The 19,610-nt window shown below is 40.6% G+C and overlaps 1 protein-coding gene across 2 annotated transcripts in view; it reads left to right on the top strand.

The window, feature by feature from the left end:
• TBK1 (TANK binding kinase 1) overlaps positions 1-19,610 on the top strand; it is a 49,986-nt gene that overhangs the window by 15,865 nt on the left and 14,511 nt on the right. The window contains exons 6-12 of one of the 2 annotated variants that reach the window (XM_089308615.1): positions 3,320-3,384; positions 5,003-5,163; positions 11,075-11,185; positions 15,348-15,527; positions 17,137-17,333; positions 18,351-18,409; positions 18,800-18,891. In XM_089308615.1, the coding sequence (XP_089164741.1) occupies positions 5,012-5,163; positions 11,075-11,185; positions 15,348-15,527; positions 17,137-17,333; positions 18,351-18,409; positions 18,800-18,891 (791 nt within the window). In that variant the 5' untranslated portion in view covers positions 3,320-3,384; positions 5,003-5,011. The remainder of the gene's footprint in view (positions 1-3,319; positions 3,385-5,002; positions 5,164-11,074; positions 11,186-15,347; positions 15,528-17,136; positions 17,334-18,350; positions 18,410-18,799; positions 18,892-19,610) is intronic. The other variant, XM_008256737.5, reaches the window with a different exon arrangement.

Here is a 19,610-nt window from a genome sequence, read left to right on the forward strand (position 1 = left end):
TATATTTAAAAGTAAATGTGGTGAATATGTAATCAGGAAGTTTATAATATTAAGCTATCATTAATGATTCATGCCTGTGGATTTTGTCTTAAAAATCTTTAATTCTGTGATTTTTTTTTCCAATTGAAATCTGCTGTTATGGTTTTTTTTATTATTTTGTTAAATTTTTTTCATTTATTTGAAAGGCAGAGAGACTGAGCTTGTGTCCTCTGGTTTGCTTTCCAAATGCCCATAGTGGCCTGAACTGGACCAGACCAAAGCTGAGAGCTCAATCTTAAGTTTCCCATGTGGGTGTCAGGGACCCAAACACTTGAGCCAACACCTGCTGTCTCCCAGGATGTGCATTAGTAGGAAGCTAGAATTAGGACTCAAGTCAGGACTCAAATCCAGGCATTGGAATGGAGGCATCCCTGTGGGTGTCATTACTGCTAGGCCAAATGCTCGCCCCTGCTGTTGTAAATCTTGTGAGACGAAAGATAAAGTCCAGCCACTTTGTAGCTTTATTCAACATATTCTAAATCTCTTATAATTAAAGGTGTCTTAAATTGTTCTGCTAACAATAAATAAGTGGCTCTAAACTTATCTGTAAGTGTACAGGTTTTTGATCTTTTAGATGAGAATACCTAAAAGTGGATTTCGTTCATTTCACAAATATTTATGAAGTGCCTACTATTTGTACCAGGCACTGTTGCAGCCTCCTGGGCTTCTGTGGTAAACCAGATACACACCATTCCTACTTTTACGGAGCCCCCATTCTAGAAGAAAAAATAACCAGTTAACAAGTAAACAACATAATTCAGATCACTGAAGTTTTGCAAAGACAAAAGATTAAGGTAATAAGATAAAAAAAATGGGGCCGTTGTGGTACAGTGGGTTAGACCGCTGCCTGTAATACTGGCATCCGATATGGGCGCCAGTTCAAGTCCCAGCTACTCTACTTCTGATCTAGCTCTCTGCTAATTCTCCTGGGAAAGTCAGCAGAAAATGGCCCAAGTACTTGGGCCCCTGGCACCATGTGGGAGATTTGGATAGAGTTCCAGGCTTCTGGATTTGGCCATTTGAAGGGTGAACCAGTGGATAGAAGATATCTCTGTCTTCTGTCTCTTTCTCTCCTTGGCTCTGTCTTTCCTCCTCTCTGTGTAACTCTCCTTTTCAAATAAATCTTAAAAGAAAAAAGGTATAGAATGACTAGCAGGAGAAAGATAGCCAGGGAAAGCCTCCATTGAGACTAAAGTGAAGCAGAAGTGATAAAAAGAAGCAAGCCTTGAGCCTTACAAGTAGAGGAAAGAACAGTTGCAAAGAGCTAGAGACAAGAATGATCTAGGGGAAAAAAAAAATGACCTGGATTGTTTGCGAAACAGAAGGATGGCAGTTTGGGTGGGATTTAGTGAGTGAAGGGGCAAATGGTAGGAATTTAAATGGAGAGGTAATTGGGGGAGTCTTATCATATAGACTAGTAGTCTCCACCCTATAAACTAGTACCTTCTTTTTGTATAATAAATATTTTGCAGTGTTCCTTTCAGTATTTTGGTTTTTTTTTTTTTAAGGTTTACTTATTTATTTGAAAGAATTACAAAGAGGCAGAGGCAGATAGAGAAGTCTTCCATCCACTGATTTACTCCCCAAATGGCCTCAGTGGCTGGAGCTGGGCTGATCTGAAGCCAGGAGTGTCTCCCAGGTCTCTTACACAGTTACAGGGGCCCAAGGACTTGGGCTGTCTTCTGCTGCTTTCCCTGGCCATAGCAGAGAGCTGGATCGGAAGTGGAGCAGGGGCTGGTGCTGTGTTGTAGCAGGTAAAACCACCACCTGCAGTGCCAGCATCCCATATGGGCACCGGTTTGAGTCCTGGCTGCTCCACTTCTGATCCAGCTCTCTGCTATGGCCTGAGAAAGCAGTAGAAGATGGCCCAAGTCCTTGGGCCTCTGCACCCACGTGGGAGACCTTAAGAAGCTCCTGGCTTGTGCCTTTGGATCAACACAGCTACAGCTGTTGTGGTCAGTTGGGTAGTGAACCAGCGGATGGAAGGCCTCTCTCTCTCTGCCTCTCCCTCTCTCTCTTTGTAACTCTGACTTTCAAGTAAATAAATTAAAAAAAAAAAAAAAAAGTGAAGCAGCCAGGAATTGAACCAGTGCGCATATCGGATGCCAGCACTACAGGCAGTTGCTTTACCCACTAAGCCACAGTGCCAACCCCTTCCCTTCAGTTTTTTGAAATGAAAAGTTCAGCTAAGGCAATCAGCCTGCAAATCTAATTAAAAGATTAGCAGAATATCTTAATGTAATGGAAATTATTTCATGATAAAATAATAGATATTTGTGCATAAAAGCTTAGGAACAGCTTCACTGGCAAGCTATATGTAGTCTTGTATGCTTACATCTATGTAATACCACTTTGAATACAAGTGCAACATAACTTAGATGTTGTATTAGTGAATCACTTGTCACAAGTGGTGGTGGCATCATTGACATGATTTTCCAACATAGTGAACAATTCTTGTTAAAATTTCTAACTAAACAAAGTAGATTGAAATGTAGCCACATTCTTGGAAAAAAACTATAGAAATACTTGACGTTCTTTATAAAATGAAATCAGAAATATTTCTGACCTACACTGATATCTGGCAGGATAGCAGAAGGTATTTCAGGATATGGGAAGATTATTTTTCTGAACTCTCCCATACACTGCAGGATGTCTCTCTGTCTCTGGTCTGTACCCGCTGCCTTACTCGAAGCCTTTGCCAGTTATCATGATCATAACAAAGAGCCTTTGAGGCTGCTCCCCCAATACCAACTATCAATCTTTCATGTAACCTCCTAGGGCTACAGTTTAGTTTGCCTCTAATAGCCTGTTAAATTGGGAAGACTAAAACATAAATAAGTGAACTGCAAGTCCACTAGTCTGAAGCTCAACAATCTAGAAATAATCCATGTTTAAGTGAAACACCTTTTATTTTGAAATTCCTAGGAACTCCCAATCCAGATGTTAAATCCTCTCTCTTTTTTGTGTTAAAGTACATAGAAAAAGTCTCTCTTCCTCCACTGTTAGTATGTTTCTTCAAATAATTTATCCAGAAAACTTGGGCATTGCTTTATTCTTACATTGTTATTCCAGATACAGTAGCATACCCCCGGTAATATCAAGCCCTGCGCAAGCACATGTGGCACATTCAGTAGAGAGGCAGTGGGTACAGATATGTCAGACTAGTGTGCACCAGGCCAGTACCCATCAGTCCAGCCCTAGGGAATAGCTTCCAACTCTACCAGTTAGGTGGTGTATTATTGCACCCTTTTGAGGAGGTCCCTCCTTTGTCTCCTTCTAGAATCGCTGTATCTCCTCTTCCCAGGTTGGCGGCCTCATGTTCCAGAAGATATCAGGCACATCCAGGTACTCTTAGCCTGTTCACAGCTCTGTTTATACCCTAAGTATCAGCTGCTAGGTCAGAGGTCTAGTTTTTGCTTCTTTGAACAATAATCCCTTTTCATGCTATACCACAGAACCAGCAAAGCCTCCAGGCCCCATGTATCTGGTAGGCATATGATTGAACACTTACCTTAAAGCCCAAGTCCCATGCTCATCTCCTCCACTCCTGATTTCTCATTAAAATAGATTTCCCAAAAGAATCTTTTTTCCTCACCCATACACATACCACACAACCAAAATCCAGAGACTGACCCTTTGAGAATTCATAGACTGCAGCATTTAGAAGCCTCTCCTAGGAGTATTATCTGCATTGGTTCCCATTCCTCTAAGCCATAGACAAATCCCACAATGTTGTAAGGGATTGTTTGGGGTGGGATCATTTGAATGGTGACTCTACTTTGGTCTGTAGTAGTACACTCTTCAGACTATCTTACAAGAATCTTCAAGTTGCCAATATATGACTTCTATAAAGGCAGATGTTGGGAGGCCAGGCCTGTGTGACCAATGGTTCTTTGCAGAGCTAAATGTCCCATCAGAATCTGTCTGGATCTGTAAGCTCCCAAACCTGTTCTTAGAAAATCCATGTATTCTCAGCAACTCTGATAATAATGTCCCCTGTGCTTAAGGACTTGTGTTTAACACCAGCTACTTATCTGGGTCACTACATCCACTAGTTAACTCAATCAAGCTAGTTCTCCGAATTCATTCAGAGAATTCAGTTTTCATTTCAGAGCCCATATGACTTGCTTTGATGGATTGTGTGTGAGAGATGAAGCAGAGAATTTGAGGCTGCCTGGTATTGAGCGTGAGCAACTAGGTAGATGGTACTATTATTTACTTAAAGGATTAGGAGGAAAGAGGTTTGAGTGAGAAGTTTGAGAGTCTGTTTTGGATATGTTAAGTTTGAGTTGCCTTTTAGACATTTGTGAATCTGGAACTTAAGGCAGGAGATATTTTTAGACATTAAAGCATATAGAAGATATTTATTGTAATAGGCCATAGATTAGGAGGTAACAGTTATAAGCATAGGCAACTACTTTGAGTTGGGAAGCAGAGGATTTTATGTTTACTGAAAGAGGAATGTGGGGTCAATTTTGGCTTTTTTTAGCGCAGGAGATACTCAAACATGTTCACAAATGAAAAAGCACGATCCAGTAGAGAGGGGAAATTGATGCATTATATGAAAGGGATGATTTTAAGAATAGATTTCTGGAATTGATGTGATGATATGTTGGGCTCCACAGCACAGATGGAAATGTTGGCCTTTGATAGGAGCATTGGGGTGGGAAAGTAGGCTTGGGGAAAGGGCACAGATTCAGGTAGGTTGGTATTTTAAGGACATAAAGAAGAGTTGATTTGATTTCCTAGTTGAAATTGATTGAGGTCATCAAAATTGAGAGTCATAGGAACTGAGCTTGTTTTGGAAGTTTGAGGTGAGAAGAGAAGATGTGAAATAGTCTTCAGATTAGGAAAGTGAAATTATGATAGAATTTCTAGGCATTGTTGAATACCGGTTTTTTGTTTTAATATATTCCTGTAGGTCAGGACTTCATAGTTTTATCATCCTTTTTTTTCCCTTCAGCATCCTGATATGTATGAGAGAGCAGTGCTAAGAAAAGATCACCAGAAGAAATATGGAGCAACCGTTGACCTTTGGAGCATTGGGGTAACATTTTACCATGCAGCTACAGGATCACTGCCATTTAGACCTTTTGAAGGGCCTCGTAGGAATAAAGAAGTGATGTAAGTTATTTCTCCATATAAAATTAAAAATAGTTCTTAAAGTGTACATCTTACTATGTTGCATCATATCTTAGAGTTGATTATGCTAATAAAAAATTAGTTTAGCAGTCATTTCTGGTTTGTTTGTTTTTTTTGTTTTGTTTTTTTGTTTTTTTAGATTTATTTATTTATTTGAAAGTCAGAGTTACAGAGTGAGTAAGGGAGGGACAGATAGAGTAAGACCTTCCATCTTCTGATTCACTTCCCACATGGCCACAATAGCCAGGGTTGGGCTAGGCAAAAGATGGGAGCTAGGAGCTTCATTCAGGTCTCCTACATGGGTGCAGGGGCCATCATCTGCTGTTTTTCCCAGGCCATTAGCAGGGAGCAGGGTGGGAAGGAGAGCAGCCAGGTCTTTAACTGGCACCATACAAGTGGTGGGTTTACCCACTAAGCCACAGCACTGACCCCATTTCTGATATTTTTAAGCTATCTGGTTTTTAATAACAATTCAGTCCCTTATGGCATGCTGACACTGCAGGTGGTGGTTTCACCCACTGTGCCACACTGCCAGCCCCATCGACTCTTTGGTCCATTATTAAAAATGCACTTCTTTCTGAAATTTATTTCAATTTGTGTGCTTATCACCAGTTTTCCTCCATGCAGCTGGAAGACAGACACACGGTTTGTGGAGTGCTAGGACCAATACCAGAGATAAATATAATTCTTATTCTGAACTACCGATTTCTCTTACCATCTAAAAATAACATTTTTGGGCCGACAATGTGGTGCGGCTGGTAAAGCTGGTGCCTACAGTGCCAGCATCCCTTATGGGCACCAGTCTGAGTCATGGCTGCTCCACTTTTCATGCACCTCTCTGCTGTGGCCTGGGAAAGCAGTAGAAGGTGGCCCAAGTCCTTGGGCTCCTGCACCAGTCTGGGAGATCTGGAAGAAGTTCCTGGCTCCTGGATTTGGATCAGCACCATTCCAGCAGGGGTGGCCAACTGGATTGGAAGTAGAACCAGGAGTAGGATGCAGGTGTCTAAACCACTAGGCTAAACACCCATCCCACCATGAACTTGTATCTCTCACACCTTTAACACTTAACTTTACCTTGTATAAGCACACAATTAAAAGAGCCAGCATTGTGACACAGCAGGTTAAGCTGGCATCCTATATAAAAAGGTTGATTCGATTTCCTGCAGGTCCATTTTGTATCCAACTCCCTGCTGATGTGAAAGCTGCAGAGAATGGCCCAAGTGCTTGGGCCCCTGCCACCAACATGGGAGATCTTTTTGGAGTTCCGGGCTCCTGGCTTTGGCCTGGCCCAGTCCTGGCTGTTGCTGCCATTTGGGGAGTGAACCAGTGCGTGGAGGATTCTCTGTCTCTCCCCTTTCTCTTTGTGTCTTTCAAATAAGCAAATCTTTAAAAGCACAACCACAGGGGCCTGGTGTTGTGGCATAGAAGGTTAAGCCTCCACTCACAGTGCTGGCTCCCATATGGGTGCCAGTTTGTTTCCCGTCTGCTCCACTTCCAGTCCAGCTCTCAGCTAATGCTTTTGGAAAAGCAACGGAAGATGGCCCAAGTCCTTGGGCCCCTGTACCCACATGGGAGACCCCAGAAAAGCTCCAGGTGCCTGGCTTTGGCCTGGTCTAGCTCCAGCTATTACAACCATTTGGGGAGTAAACCAGCAGATGGGAGATTGATATCTCTCCCTCCCTCCCTCCCTCCCTCCCTCCCTCTCTCCCTCCCTCCCTCCCTCCCTCCCTCCCTCCCTCTCTCCCTCCCTCCCTCCCTCCCTCCCTCTCCGCCCCCCCCACTCCCCCTCCCCCTCTCTCCTCCCTCTCCCTCTCTGCCTTTCTAATAAATCTTTAAAAATACACACACAACCATAAAAACATCTCAGAAAATTGAGGAAGAAGCATATTTTTCCTTTGGCAGTTTGAGGAAGTAAAACAAATTCAGATGACACAGCGACTTCTGCAAAAACTAAATATTTTCCATAAGGGACAGTTTTCATAGTCATGGGAGAGGACATCCATTAACTGTACTGATGATTTTGGTATAGCATCGTCCAGAACTCTATAGAGTGCCCATTTTGTAAAATATTTCCACTGGGCCGGCGCCGCGGCTCACTAGGCTAATCCTCCACCTAGCGGCGCCGGCACACCGGGTTCTAGTCCCGGTCGGGGCGCCGGATTCTGTCCCGGTTGCCCCTCTTCCAGGCCAGTCCTCTGCTGTGGCCAGGGAGTGCAGTGGAGGATGGCCCAGGTGCTTGGGCCCTGCACCCCATGGGAGACCAGGAGAAGTACCTGGCTCCTGCCATCGGATCAGCGCGGTGCGCCGGCCGCAGCGTGCCGGCCGCGGCGGCCATTGGAGGGTGAACCAACGGCAAAGGAAGACCTTTCTCTCTGTCTCTCTCTCTCACTGTCCACTCTGCCTGTCAAAAAAAAAAAAAAATTTTTTTTCACTAACAAAGGCAATAATCAATTTGTATTTTCCTAGTTGAACATAAATTGTTCTTAGCTGTAAAGCATGTTTTTATCTTCATAGGTCTTAAATCAGTGTCGGCATTTTTGCTGCTCAGAAAATGGGTAAAAAAAAAAAAAAGTACAATCCTTACTACTAAAGGAAACATGAGACTTATAAGCACCTAAGAATCTCACATGATTGTGTCTCACCCCTGTGTGGCCAGGCATACCATTAAAAGAATTCTTCTTTACTTGAACAGAAACTCAACTGTTTATGAACACTGTTAATGAATGTTGAGAAATAATTGTAGTAATCAGTACTGTTTACTAATGAGTGATTCAGTCATCTCACGTTATAGCAGTGTTGATCCCTCAGAATCTCTTTTTTTTTTTTTTTTTTAACAGGCAGAGTGGACAGTGAGAGAGAGACAGAGAAAAAGGTCTTCCTTTGCCATTGGTTCACCCTCCAATGGCCGCCGAGGCCGGCGCACCGCGCTGATCCGATGGCAGGAGCCAGGAGCCAGGTGCTTTTCCTGGTCTCCCATGGGGTGGAGGGCCCAAGCACCTGGGCCATCCTCCACTGCACTCCCTGGCCACAGCAGAGAGCTGGCCTGGAAGAGGGGCAACTGGGACAGAATCCGGCGCCCCGACCGGGACTAGAACCAGTGTGCCGGCGCCGCAAGGCGGAGGATTAGCCTAGTGAGCCGCGGCGCCGGCCCAGAATCTCTTTTCATGTTAAAACATGACCTTTCCACTTGTTGAACTGTTTAAGAATTTGTGTCTCCTGGCCGGCGCTGCGGCTCAATAGGCTAATCCTCCACCTTGCGGCGCCGGCACACCGGGTTCTAGTCCCGGTCAGGGCGCCAGATTCTGTCCCGGTTGCCCCTTTTCCAGGCCAGCTCTCTGCTATGGCCCGGGAGTGCAGTGGAGGATGGTCCAGGTGCTTGGGCCCTGCACCCCATGGGAGACCAGGATAAGCACCTGGCTCCTGCCTTCGGATCTGGCCGCAGCGCGCCGGCCGCGGCGGCCATTGGAGGGTGAACCAACAGCAAAGGAAGACGTTTCTCTCTGTCTCTCTCTCTCTCACTGTCCACTCTGCCTGTAAAAAAAAAAAAAAAAAAGATTTTGTGTCTCCTTAAGAATTCTTCCATTCATTCCAATCAGTTTTCTTTTGCATTAATCTTCACATATCACTGCAGTCAAATTCTTCTCACATAAATGCCCTTTGCTTTTCATATTAATTTCCTTCTTCTCTGAAAAATTTCTTTTTTTTTAAGATTTATTTATTTATTTGAAAGAGTTACATGGAGAGAAAAGGAGAGGCAGAGAGAGAGAGAGTGAGAAAGAGGTCTTCCATCTACTGGTTCACTCCCCAATTGGCCGCAACGGCTGGAGCTGCGCCGATCCAAGACCAGGAACCAGAAGCTTCTTCCAGGACTCCCGTGTGGGTGCAGGGGCCCAAGGACTTGGGCCATCTTGTACTGCCTTCCCAGGCCATAGCAGAGAGCTGGATCAGAGCAGGAGCAGCCAGGACTAGAACAGCGCCCATATGGGATGCTGGTGCTTCAGGCCAGGGCGTTAACCCGCTGTGCCGCAGCACCGGCCCCTTCTTTTTTTTTTTTAATTTTATTTATTTATTTGAGAGGTAGAGTTACAGACAGTGAGAGAGAGAGAGAGACAGAGAGAAGGGTCTTCTGTCCACTGGTTCACTCCTCAAATGACTGCAATGGCCTGAGCTGCGCTGATCTAAAGCCAGAAGCCAGGTGATTCTTCCCGGTCTCCCATGTGGGTGCAGGGGCCCAACAATTTGGGCCATCTTTAACTGCTTTCCCAGGCCACAGCAGAGAGCTGGATTGGAAGAGGAGCAGCCAGGACTTGAACCAGCACCCATTTGGGATGCCGGCCGCAGGTAGAGGATTAACCTAAACCACAGCGCTGGCCCCTGACAAATTTCTTAAGGCAGAGTTCCTGGCTGTTTCTGTTGTCCTTTTGTTTTTTCTTTTTTTTTTTTTTTTTTTTTTTTTTTTTTTTTTTTTTTATTTTTTGACAGGCAGAGTGGACAGTGAGAGAGAGAGACAGAGAGAAAGGTCTTCCTTTGCTGTTGGTTCACCCTCCAATGGCCGCCGCGGCCGGCGCACCACGCTGATCCGATGGCAGGAGCCAGGAGCCAGGTGCTTTTCCTGGTCTCCCATGGGGTGCAGGGCCCAAGCACCTGGGCCATCCTCCACTGCACTCCCGGGCCACAGCAGAGAGCTGGCCTGGAAGAGGGGAACCGGGACAGAATCCGGCGCCCCAACTGGGACTAGAACCCGGTGTGCCGGCGCCGCTAGGCGGAGGATTAGCCTAGTGAGCCGCAGCGCCGGCCTGTCCTTTTGTTTTTTGAGAGATAGGTTCCATCTGCTGGTTCATGCCCCAGATGCCTGCAATGGCTGAGACTGGGCCTGAGCTGGGGCTAAAGTCAGGAAGCAGGAACTGCAATCCTGGTCTCCCCTGCGTGGCAGGAACCCAATTATTTGAGTCATCACTGCTGCTTTCCAGGATCTGTATTAGCAGGGAGCTGGAGTCAGGAACCAGGCCACTGTGATGTGGGCTGCAGGTGCACTAGATGCCCACCATCGGTCTACTTTGTTAGAGATCACATTGACTTACTTAGAGCACATTCATTTAACCTTAATCCGAAAGAAATGATCTCTGTATGCTAATGTAAGATTGCTGTTTCGCTTCACATTTTCAAGTGGGTATAATACTTTTACCTACTTGAAGTCGTGAAGCTCTCTGATATTTCTTTCTTCCTTTTAGATTTTTGTCTTAGAAAATAGTAAAGTTTAAAAGGCTGCTTTCGTTGACTTGCTGTATCATTACAGCCTTCTTTTGCTCCCTGTCCCTCTCTGTCTTCAGTTCACCTTTATTTTTATTGTCTTCATTGGAAATCAGATGAAATTTGGTCCATACATCTATTCCTATGTATCTATTCCTGTGTATCTTTTCAATATGTAAAGAATATTTCTGGTACTCTGCCGTGTGTAGTTTATCTTTTTTAAAAGAGCTACCGTTCATTCCCTAGTAATTTTAGAATCCAATTGATTGTGTCTTTGCATAGTATGGATTAGAGGGTTTAGGAGCTTTTTTCATGGTCTATTCTGTGCTTTAACTGTTTGGGGGCAGTTTTTTCAGATTGAAATGTAGATTTTTATTGTGAACATCAGGCTACTATTACATGACATTCTGAGATCCTAAATGAAAATTAATTATGACATTTATAAAATAATCATACAGCCACTATTGTACTTCAGTCATATTCAGAGTATTTTGGTGTTGTATTGATCCTGTAGACATCAATCACAATGTTTGGTTTAATAGATAATTGTAGCAACAGTTGAGGAAATACTTTTGCAAAGCCCCTTAAAAGAGACCATGCAGTAATGGACTACCTATTTTATTCTGCATTTATTCTTCCCAAGGTATAAAATAATTACTGGGAAGCCTTCTGGTGCAATATCTGGAGTACAGAAAGCAGAAAACGGACCAATCGACTGGAGCGCAGACATGCCTGTTTCTTGTAGTCTTTCTCGGTAAGTATAGCATATGTAATTTCATCTTTCTCACTTTAGTGTTTGAAATCTTTGTTGAGAGCGTGAGTGCCTGGCACAGTGGTTGAGATGCATTTGAGATGCTCACATCCTGTACTGAAGTACTTTTGGGTTCAGGCCCCAGCTTCATATCCAGTTCCAACTTTGTACTGATGTATGCTCTGGGGAGGCAGCAGGTAATGACTCAAGAACTTGGGTCCCTGCTGCCATAAGAGAGACCTGGATTGAGTTTCCAGCCCCCAGCATCAGCCAGGCCTAACTTTGGCTGTTGCAGGCATTTGGGGAAGAGAACCAGAAGATGGAAGCTCTCTCTCCCTCTATCTCTGTGCTGTTCAAATTAGTTAAATAAATAAGAAATTTTTTAAAAAAGATGTTTCCTTCTATTAAAAAAAAAAAAAGGAAAGACGTCTTATCTGAAATCACTCAAATACATAAATGTAGTTTGGTTTTATTTTAATTGACGTTGTTAAAGTATAAGGTGACTTTTGCCTTTCTGGTGATGTAAAGGTTTATTCTGAGCTATACAAATAATTTTTTAAATCCGTATTGGGACATAGACCATACATTTTTGAGATTGCTAATTACTGGTCTGGAAGTTCTTCCCAATGTAGAGGTTCCACTCAGGGACTTAGTATCTTTCAGATTGACCTCCATCTTGTATTGATGGACCACAAGTATTAACGTAGCTATGAGTGAACTTGTTAGCTGGAGTTGTAAAAAACAACAAAGTTTAATGTTATCCACATTTTCAGAAATATTCAAATTATTTCAGGCCGGCGCCGCGGCTCACTAGGCTAATCCTCCGCCTAGCGGCGCCGGCACACCGGGTTCTAGTCCCGGTCGGGGCGCCGGATTCTGTCCCGGTTGCCCCTCTTCCAGGCCAGCCCTCTGCTGTGGCCCGGGAGTGCAGTGGAGGATGGCCCAGGTGCTTGGGCCCTGCACCCCATGGGAGACCAGGAAAAGCACCTGGCTCCTGGCTCCTGCCATCGGATCGGTGCGGTGCGCCGGCCGCAGCGCGCCGGCCGCGGCGGCCATTGGAGGGTGAACCAACGGCAAAGGAAGACCTTTCTCTCTGTCTCTCTCTCTCACTGTCCACTCTGCCTGTCAAAAAAAAATTTAAAAAAAAAAAAAAAATTATTTCAGAATCCTAAAAGAAGTAATTTAAAAATAGAAGGTAAAATATTTTAGGTTTTGCTTTGGAAACAAACCAAGACACTCATCAATATTTAGTATTTGTGATTACTGAATTGACTTCCCATTTTCCTGAATGCAATATTTATATACTCCACAAATGGATACACACCCAGGTTCTGATTTACTGGCTGAACACCTCTTAAAAGTTGTGGGTACTTCTTACATGACTTTTTGCCATTTAAAAAGTAAACATGTGAGGCAAGCTAATAAAATAACACTTTTTGTTTTATATATTGGGTTCTGTAAAAATTCATTTAAAACAAGAGTTCCACAGAAAAAATCATTTTCAAAAGCCACAGTTGTAGCCAGAAGTTCTGCATTTTTTTTTTTATTATTTAAAAAAGCTTCCCAAATTAAAATGTGTCATGGAACTAGATTACCAGGAGAAATTCATGGTGTCGTACAGCACAAATTTAATATTATAATAGTGATTTGTGCTGAACTTTTACTTCTGAAATACTCATTTGAGGGACCTCAGACAAAAATGTAAAGAACTCAGGAAATAAACACTTGTTGATTCTAGTTACTGGAACTTACAGTTGATGTTCTGAGCTACAGATGGCATTTCTGGAGGGTGACAGGCCTTATCTACCTAATCTGTCATAACAAATTTACACCAAGTTATAAATTCTATGATAAAATTTCTATATATTACTAGTAAATATATTTTATGATATTTTCGTTTTAAATAGTACAGACTTAACATACTACAAATCATGAATGAAAACAGCTGTCAAAAATGTAATGGACTGCAAGAAAAAGATAACCACCGGCTTTTTAATGTGTTAGTCAAGCCTGCATAGTCAGGAAGAGAAAATCTAACCTACCAGTTCCAGTGAGAAGGAAATGGATGACTCTCTAACTAAACATCCTTCTGTGTGTATGAGCCAGATTGCAGCTGAAGCTTTGTACTCAGACTGTGTGGTCTGGACTTGGTCTCTTTCTTTGTTCAGATGTGCTTTTTTCCCTGCTTTTTCTTCTCACAGACAGGCTCTTTCCTGACAGCTGTAAGACATTCCCAGGGCAATAGTCTCACAGCCTTGAAAGCCCAGTTTCTTTCGGTTTTTTGGGTTGATTCTCACTGAACTAACTTATGCTACCCAGTGGCCATCTCCAGTCAGTTGTCATTACCACTTCTGACTCTCTTGTCCATGTGTGCACAGGGAGTGCTATTAGAGAATAGAAAGGTTGGAATCTCTCTCAAAAGAAAGGAGAATGGACACATGTTCAGCAAAAATAAAATGTCAACTTTATACTTAGAAAATAGTTACCAGAAAGGAATTGCTATTCTAGAATCTGTCACATGATCAAATATATATTTTATTTTGAGTTTTTGCTTTTGTTTTTGAAAGGCATTTAAAGTGACAACGAGGGAGAGACAGGGTTGGGGGAGAGGGATAGACCTTTCATCTGCTGGTTCACTCCCACCACATCTAGAGCTAAGCCAGGAGACAGAAGCTCCCAACTGGATCTCCACATGAGTGGCAGGAACTCAAGTAGTTAATCCATTTTCTGCTGCTTCCCAGGCCCCTTAGCAAGGAGCTGGATTGGAAACAGAGGAACGGGGACTTGAACAACCAGGACTCAAACCATTGAGCATTCCAATGTGGGATGCAGGCATCCCAAATGACAACTTAACCTGCTGTACTTCCAAATACATGTTTTGAAGACTATTTGAAATTTTGTAACTGGGAGTCTATTTGAACATGCTTTATAATCTGGTGAAAGCGTGAGAAGAAATAAAGGTTCTTTCAGTTATTTATTACAAAGTATATGAACTTTCATTTACTTTCAGTAAATGATTATTTATTGTTGAATTGACACTAACTGCTGGATTACTGCATTAGTTTTACTTTCTAAAGAAATATATTACTACAAAAGCCTGTAAATTAACATAAAATTATATTCTAGAGTGCCATATTACAAGGACATTAAAGATCTTTTGATTGTTGGCCGGCACTGTGGTAAAGTGGGTTAGGCCTCCACCTGCAGCGCTGGTTCATGTCCCAGCACTCCTCTTCTGATCCAGCTCTATGTATGGCCTGGGAAAACAGTAAAAGATAGCCCCAGTGCTTGGGCCTCTGCACCCAAACTAGGAGACCCAGAAGAAGCTCCTGGCTCCTGGCTTTGGATCAGCCTGGCTCCGGCCATTGCAGCCATTTGTGGAGTGTACCAGTGGATAGAAGACCTTTCTCTCCATCTCTTCCTCTCTCTCTAACTCTGCCTCTCAAATAAATACATAAAATCTTTTTAAAAAATTTAAAAAAGGTATTTTGATTGCTGGAAAATAGGTTATTATCTTATCCTTATGAACTTGTGGTTCCAGTCTCACGTGAATAGCCATGTATATTCGAAATTATAATGTGTTTGGAAAAGTGAGGAAACGTGGGAAAGAGAATCAAAAAAAAAAAATCAGTAAAAGATAAGTTAACTTTAAAATATGTTGTATGTAATCCATGATTCATTGACAAATGATACCAAACAAAGATTTCCTGGTTTTCTGAAAAGTTGGCAGATATTTATTAATCTAATTTTGTAATCCAAAAATCCTATATCCGAACTGCTCCAAAATCGGAAACTTTTTGAGCACTGACATCATGTCAAGTAGAAAATTCTACACCCCATTTCATGTGATAAGTCTCAGTCAGAACACAGGCACACTAAAAAATAGTGTATAAAATTACCTTCAGACTACGTGTAAAAGATACATGTGAAACATAAATGAATTTTGTGTTTAGATTTGGGTTCCATCATCAAGATATCTCCTAAGTGTTTGCCAGCATTCCAAAATCAAAGAAAAATCCAAAACACTTCTAGTCCCAGGCATTTCAAATAAGGGTTATACTCAATGAGTTCCCTGAATTTGTTGGTAAGTGTTAGAATTTTGTACCTTGAGAAAATATGATATATTCCCTCTTCAGGTTACCTTTTTTTTTCAATACCATTCTAGGGGTCTTCAGGTTCTACTTACCCCTGTTCTTGCAAACATCCTTGAAGCAGATCAGGAAAAGTGTTGGGGTTTTGACCAGTTTTTTGCAGAAACTAGTGATATACTCCACAGAATGATAATTCATGTCTTCTCACTACAACAAATGACAGCTCATAAAATTTATATTCATAGCTATAATACGTAAGTACCTCTTTGTATTTTCTTCTTGTATATTATTTAATAAATATTTTCCTAAATTAGGAGAGGGCTTTTTGAAAAGATGCCTCAGCTTCATCAATGGCACCTACTTCCCACTTGGAAAATTCTGTTTCATGCTTTAGTAAATTCCTTTTTGCTTATCTTTGAGAAAAGGGATTAATTTTCTAAAATTCACAGGTAAATTCATTGTCCTCTCATTTTAAAAATAGTAAGTCAAAGACTTAAATACTGTAGTTATTTTCATATATGGCATATAAAGCACTTAGTAAATGCTGGAGAAATAATCTATTTATATAAACAAAAAATATACTCATGATAAAGAAATCTACCCATGTGGTAAAACTTCATGTAACTAAATATACACACACCTACCAATAGTGTTTATGAAAGCAAAACACATTCATGTTTAAAAATATCTACCTATGTGATAAAACTGAATATTACTAAACACACACACACGCACACACACACACACTCTGACAGCCTCAGCCTGTAAAAATTGGGGGAATTTGAGTAAATTAGGTGGATTGTATCAGTGTTTAGATCCTAGTTGTGATGTTTACCATATGCAAGATCTTCCCCTTGGGGAAAACTGGGTGAAGGGTATATGGCATCTCTCCATGTTATTTCTTAGAATTGTGTATGAATCTACAGTGATCTCAGAATGAAGTGTTTTTAAAAGGAAAGCACATTATATGTACTTTAGTTTCTATGTTGGCAAAATTCAAATAGCAGTTTTCTTGCCTCATAAAACTCATTAAAAAGAGACTTTTACTTGTATTTAAGGATAAAATAAGTTGGATAAAGTAGAATTTTAGATATTTGCATATAATATATTTAATTTATAAACAAATATATCAAGAATACAATAATATTAGGTTATATGTAACATATTGTGTGTCTTTATTTTGGTACTTAGTAGTCTGAATAAATATATATTCTAGACGTTAGCCACGATTCTCATTTTGATAGTATATTTGAACCTAGAAAGTTTACTTAAGCCAGAACCAGATCAAAACAGAAGCTTGTGGCAGAGCCACATCACAACATCACTGTTGAAAATTTTTTTTGATTTTATAGATGTATTCCAGGGAATTCTACCTTTCTTCCCAAAACATTCTTTTGAAAATACTTGGTTTTATTCATTTATGTAACAAATATAGTCATATTGCAAGTGCTGTTCTCAGTTCTTTTAAGTCATTTAATGCTCATAGGAGTTCTGTGGGTGCTGTTGTTCCCATTTTCCTGGTGAGGTTAGACAACAAGTGAGGTGGAAGAGCTGGGATTTCACTCAAAGTCAGAGTACTTAACCTCTCTGTTTCAGTTCCTCACTTTTAAATGTCAGGAATTCTGCATCACAGAGGAATCCAAATATAAAAATATTTTAGAATTGATTACTGTTTGGACAGGTTATGTGGAATTTTCAGCTTAAGGAACTTTAGATAGTATTCATATTAGCAAAGCAGTGTTTTATGTACTCATTGAGAAATATCTCTTGGAATGGACATCGTTGCACTCATCATGTAAACAAAAGGATTTACCTCTTGTTTTATTCCCAATCATATTGTCCTTTTGAATTTTTATCAAACAGTGCTACTGTATTTCATGAACTGGTATATAAACAAACCAAAATTATTTCTTCAAATCAAGAACTTATCTATGAAGGACGACGCTTAGTCCTCGAACCTGGAAGACTGGCACAGCATTTCCCTAAAACTACCGAGGAAAATCCCATTTTTGTAGTAAGCCGGGAACCACTGAGTACCATAGGGTTAATATATGAAAAAAGTAAGTTGGGATTTTGCTTGTTCTTACTAACCATGAAGAAAAAAAAAAAAAGCCTATTGTAAAAATGATTGTGCTGTTGACATTAATGTAGAACTTCCTTAAATATTAAAGTTTTATAAACTAACTGTGAGTAGGAGTGAAAGGCCTCATAAAAATAGTTTGATTACAAATACTTTGCTTCCTAAAGTGGAATGATTGTGTCATGGCTGTTTTACCATAACTCTGCTTTTAGTGTTTTGCTAACATTCAAAATAACCTTTTGTATCACAAAAGTCAGCCAATATTTATTGTGTCCAGTGTGTATAAGACATTGTGCTCAACACTAAAGTCCAAGAAAAATAAAGCATTTTTGGAATCTTTTCAGTTCCCCATTCTACTGGTGGCAAAAAAAAATGAATTGCCCAGATTTTTATTTTCCTGCAATTTGGGGATTTGATGTAGATCAAAAAGAAACATTGAGCACATTGTGTTGGAATACTGTTAAAAAAATTAAAAATTAGAAACATTGGAGGTAATTTGTTAGGTAATGAGCATTATTCTTTCAAGTACTTTTTTTTAAAGGTTTATTTTATTTGAAAGGCACAGTTACAGAGAAAGAGAGAGAGACAGAGTTTTCCATCTGCTGGTTCACTCCCCACATGGCCCCAAATAGCCGGGGCTGGGCTAGGCAGAAGCCAGGAGCCAGGAACTTCCTCTGGGTCTCCCACATGGTTGGCAGGGGTCCAAGCATTTGGTATTTGGGCTATCTTGCACTGCCCTCCCAGGCACATTAGCAGGGAGCTGGATTGGAAGTAGAGCAGCTCAGATTCAAACCAGCGTGCATATGAGATGCCCTCTACTCCAGCTCCCAGTAGTTTTTTGTTTGTTTTGTTTTGTTTTGTTTTTTAGCCAGAAAAAAATGAACTGAAAGAGTTTTGCCACTAATGTTTAACTTGTTTATGCTCTATTTGAGTATTAAAGAAGAAAGTAGTTTATTCAGAATATTTCTGATCTTAAGTATTTTACTTCATATTTCAGTTTCCCTCCCTAAAGTACATCCACGTTATGATTTAGACGGGGATGCTAGCATGGCTAAGGTTAGTATGTAATTAGATTAGTATGTAAACACCTGAATTTTAAATTTTCTCATCAATAGTAGAAGCAGTAAAATGTATTGGTCATCTTCGTATCTATGCTTGAATAACTGCTATTGTTACCCATTTAAATTGTTATCCATTACAAGTTATTTTATATTCTCTCTTCTTTATGTTCTGTCCTTTCTTGAGCTCATTATAAGAAAATTTTGTTCATTGAAATCTATGTAAAGATCATGTTAAAGATGAAGTACTTATGTCTTTTAGAAATTGATAGCTTATTGCATTTTCAATTAACCTGATAGTAATCTAAAGCTTGAGAAATCTTGTGTAAAAATTGTTATTACCTGAACCATAGCACCAAATGCTAACTTTTTTTTATTTCTTCATTAGACAATCACAGGAGTTGTGTGTTATGCCTGTAGAATTGCTGGTACCTTGCTGCTTTATCAGGAATTAATGCGAAAGGGAATCCGATGGTTGATGTAAGTAATAGATTGAAATCTGAAAATTGATCTTTATGTAGACCTCACTAAATGGTAATCACCCATTATTCATACTTCTTCAAACTAGCTAGGAAAAGGTACTTGATCTTTATCATAATACATTTGTTCCACTTCAACTAAACATGTAGCATTTTTCATTTGAATTATATTTGAGTCAATTATAAGACAAATAGGACAAATAGTATCTTATTTTGAAATTTTGTCCACATGGGAAGGTGTGATAGTATATTAGTTTCTATACCAAGACCTTGACTTCTTGACATTTCACTATATGGGATGGCTTTGGCATTGTTAGAATACAATACAATCTATTTTCTTGGGGTTAAATCCTCAGAAGTTTCCTCCATTTGCTACCTTTTTTCCAAATGAAGTACACGTTTACTTTTTTTTTAACCATATTGTTAAGATACAGTTCACCCACTTTATGACTCACTCACTCAGAGTATACTGTTCAGTGGTTTTAAATATATTCCCAGAGTTGTGCAAGCCATCACCATTAGTTTTAGAACATTTTCATTACCCCAAAAAGAAACTCTATACACATTAAAATTTCTTCCGTATTTTTCACTAAACCTCTCAAGATCTAGGCTACCACTGATTTACTTTGTGTAGAATTGCCTATTCCAAACATTTTATATCAGTGGGATCATACAACATTACTATACTTTCACCTTGACAAATAATTTCAAAGCCAATTT

The sequence above is a fragment of the Oryctolagus cuniculus genome, chromosome 11, assembly GCF_051225735.1.
Source record: "Oryctolagus cuniculus isolate XC-2025 breed Fujian yellow rabbit chromosome 11, ASM5122573v1, whole genome shotgun sequence".
In the NCBI taxonomy this organism is placed as follows: Eukaryota; Metazoa; Chordata; class Mammalia; order Lagomorpha; family Leporidae; genus Oryctolagus; species Oryctolagus cuniculus.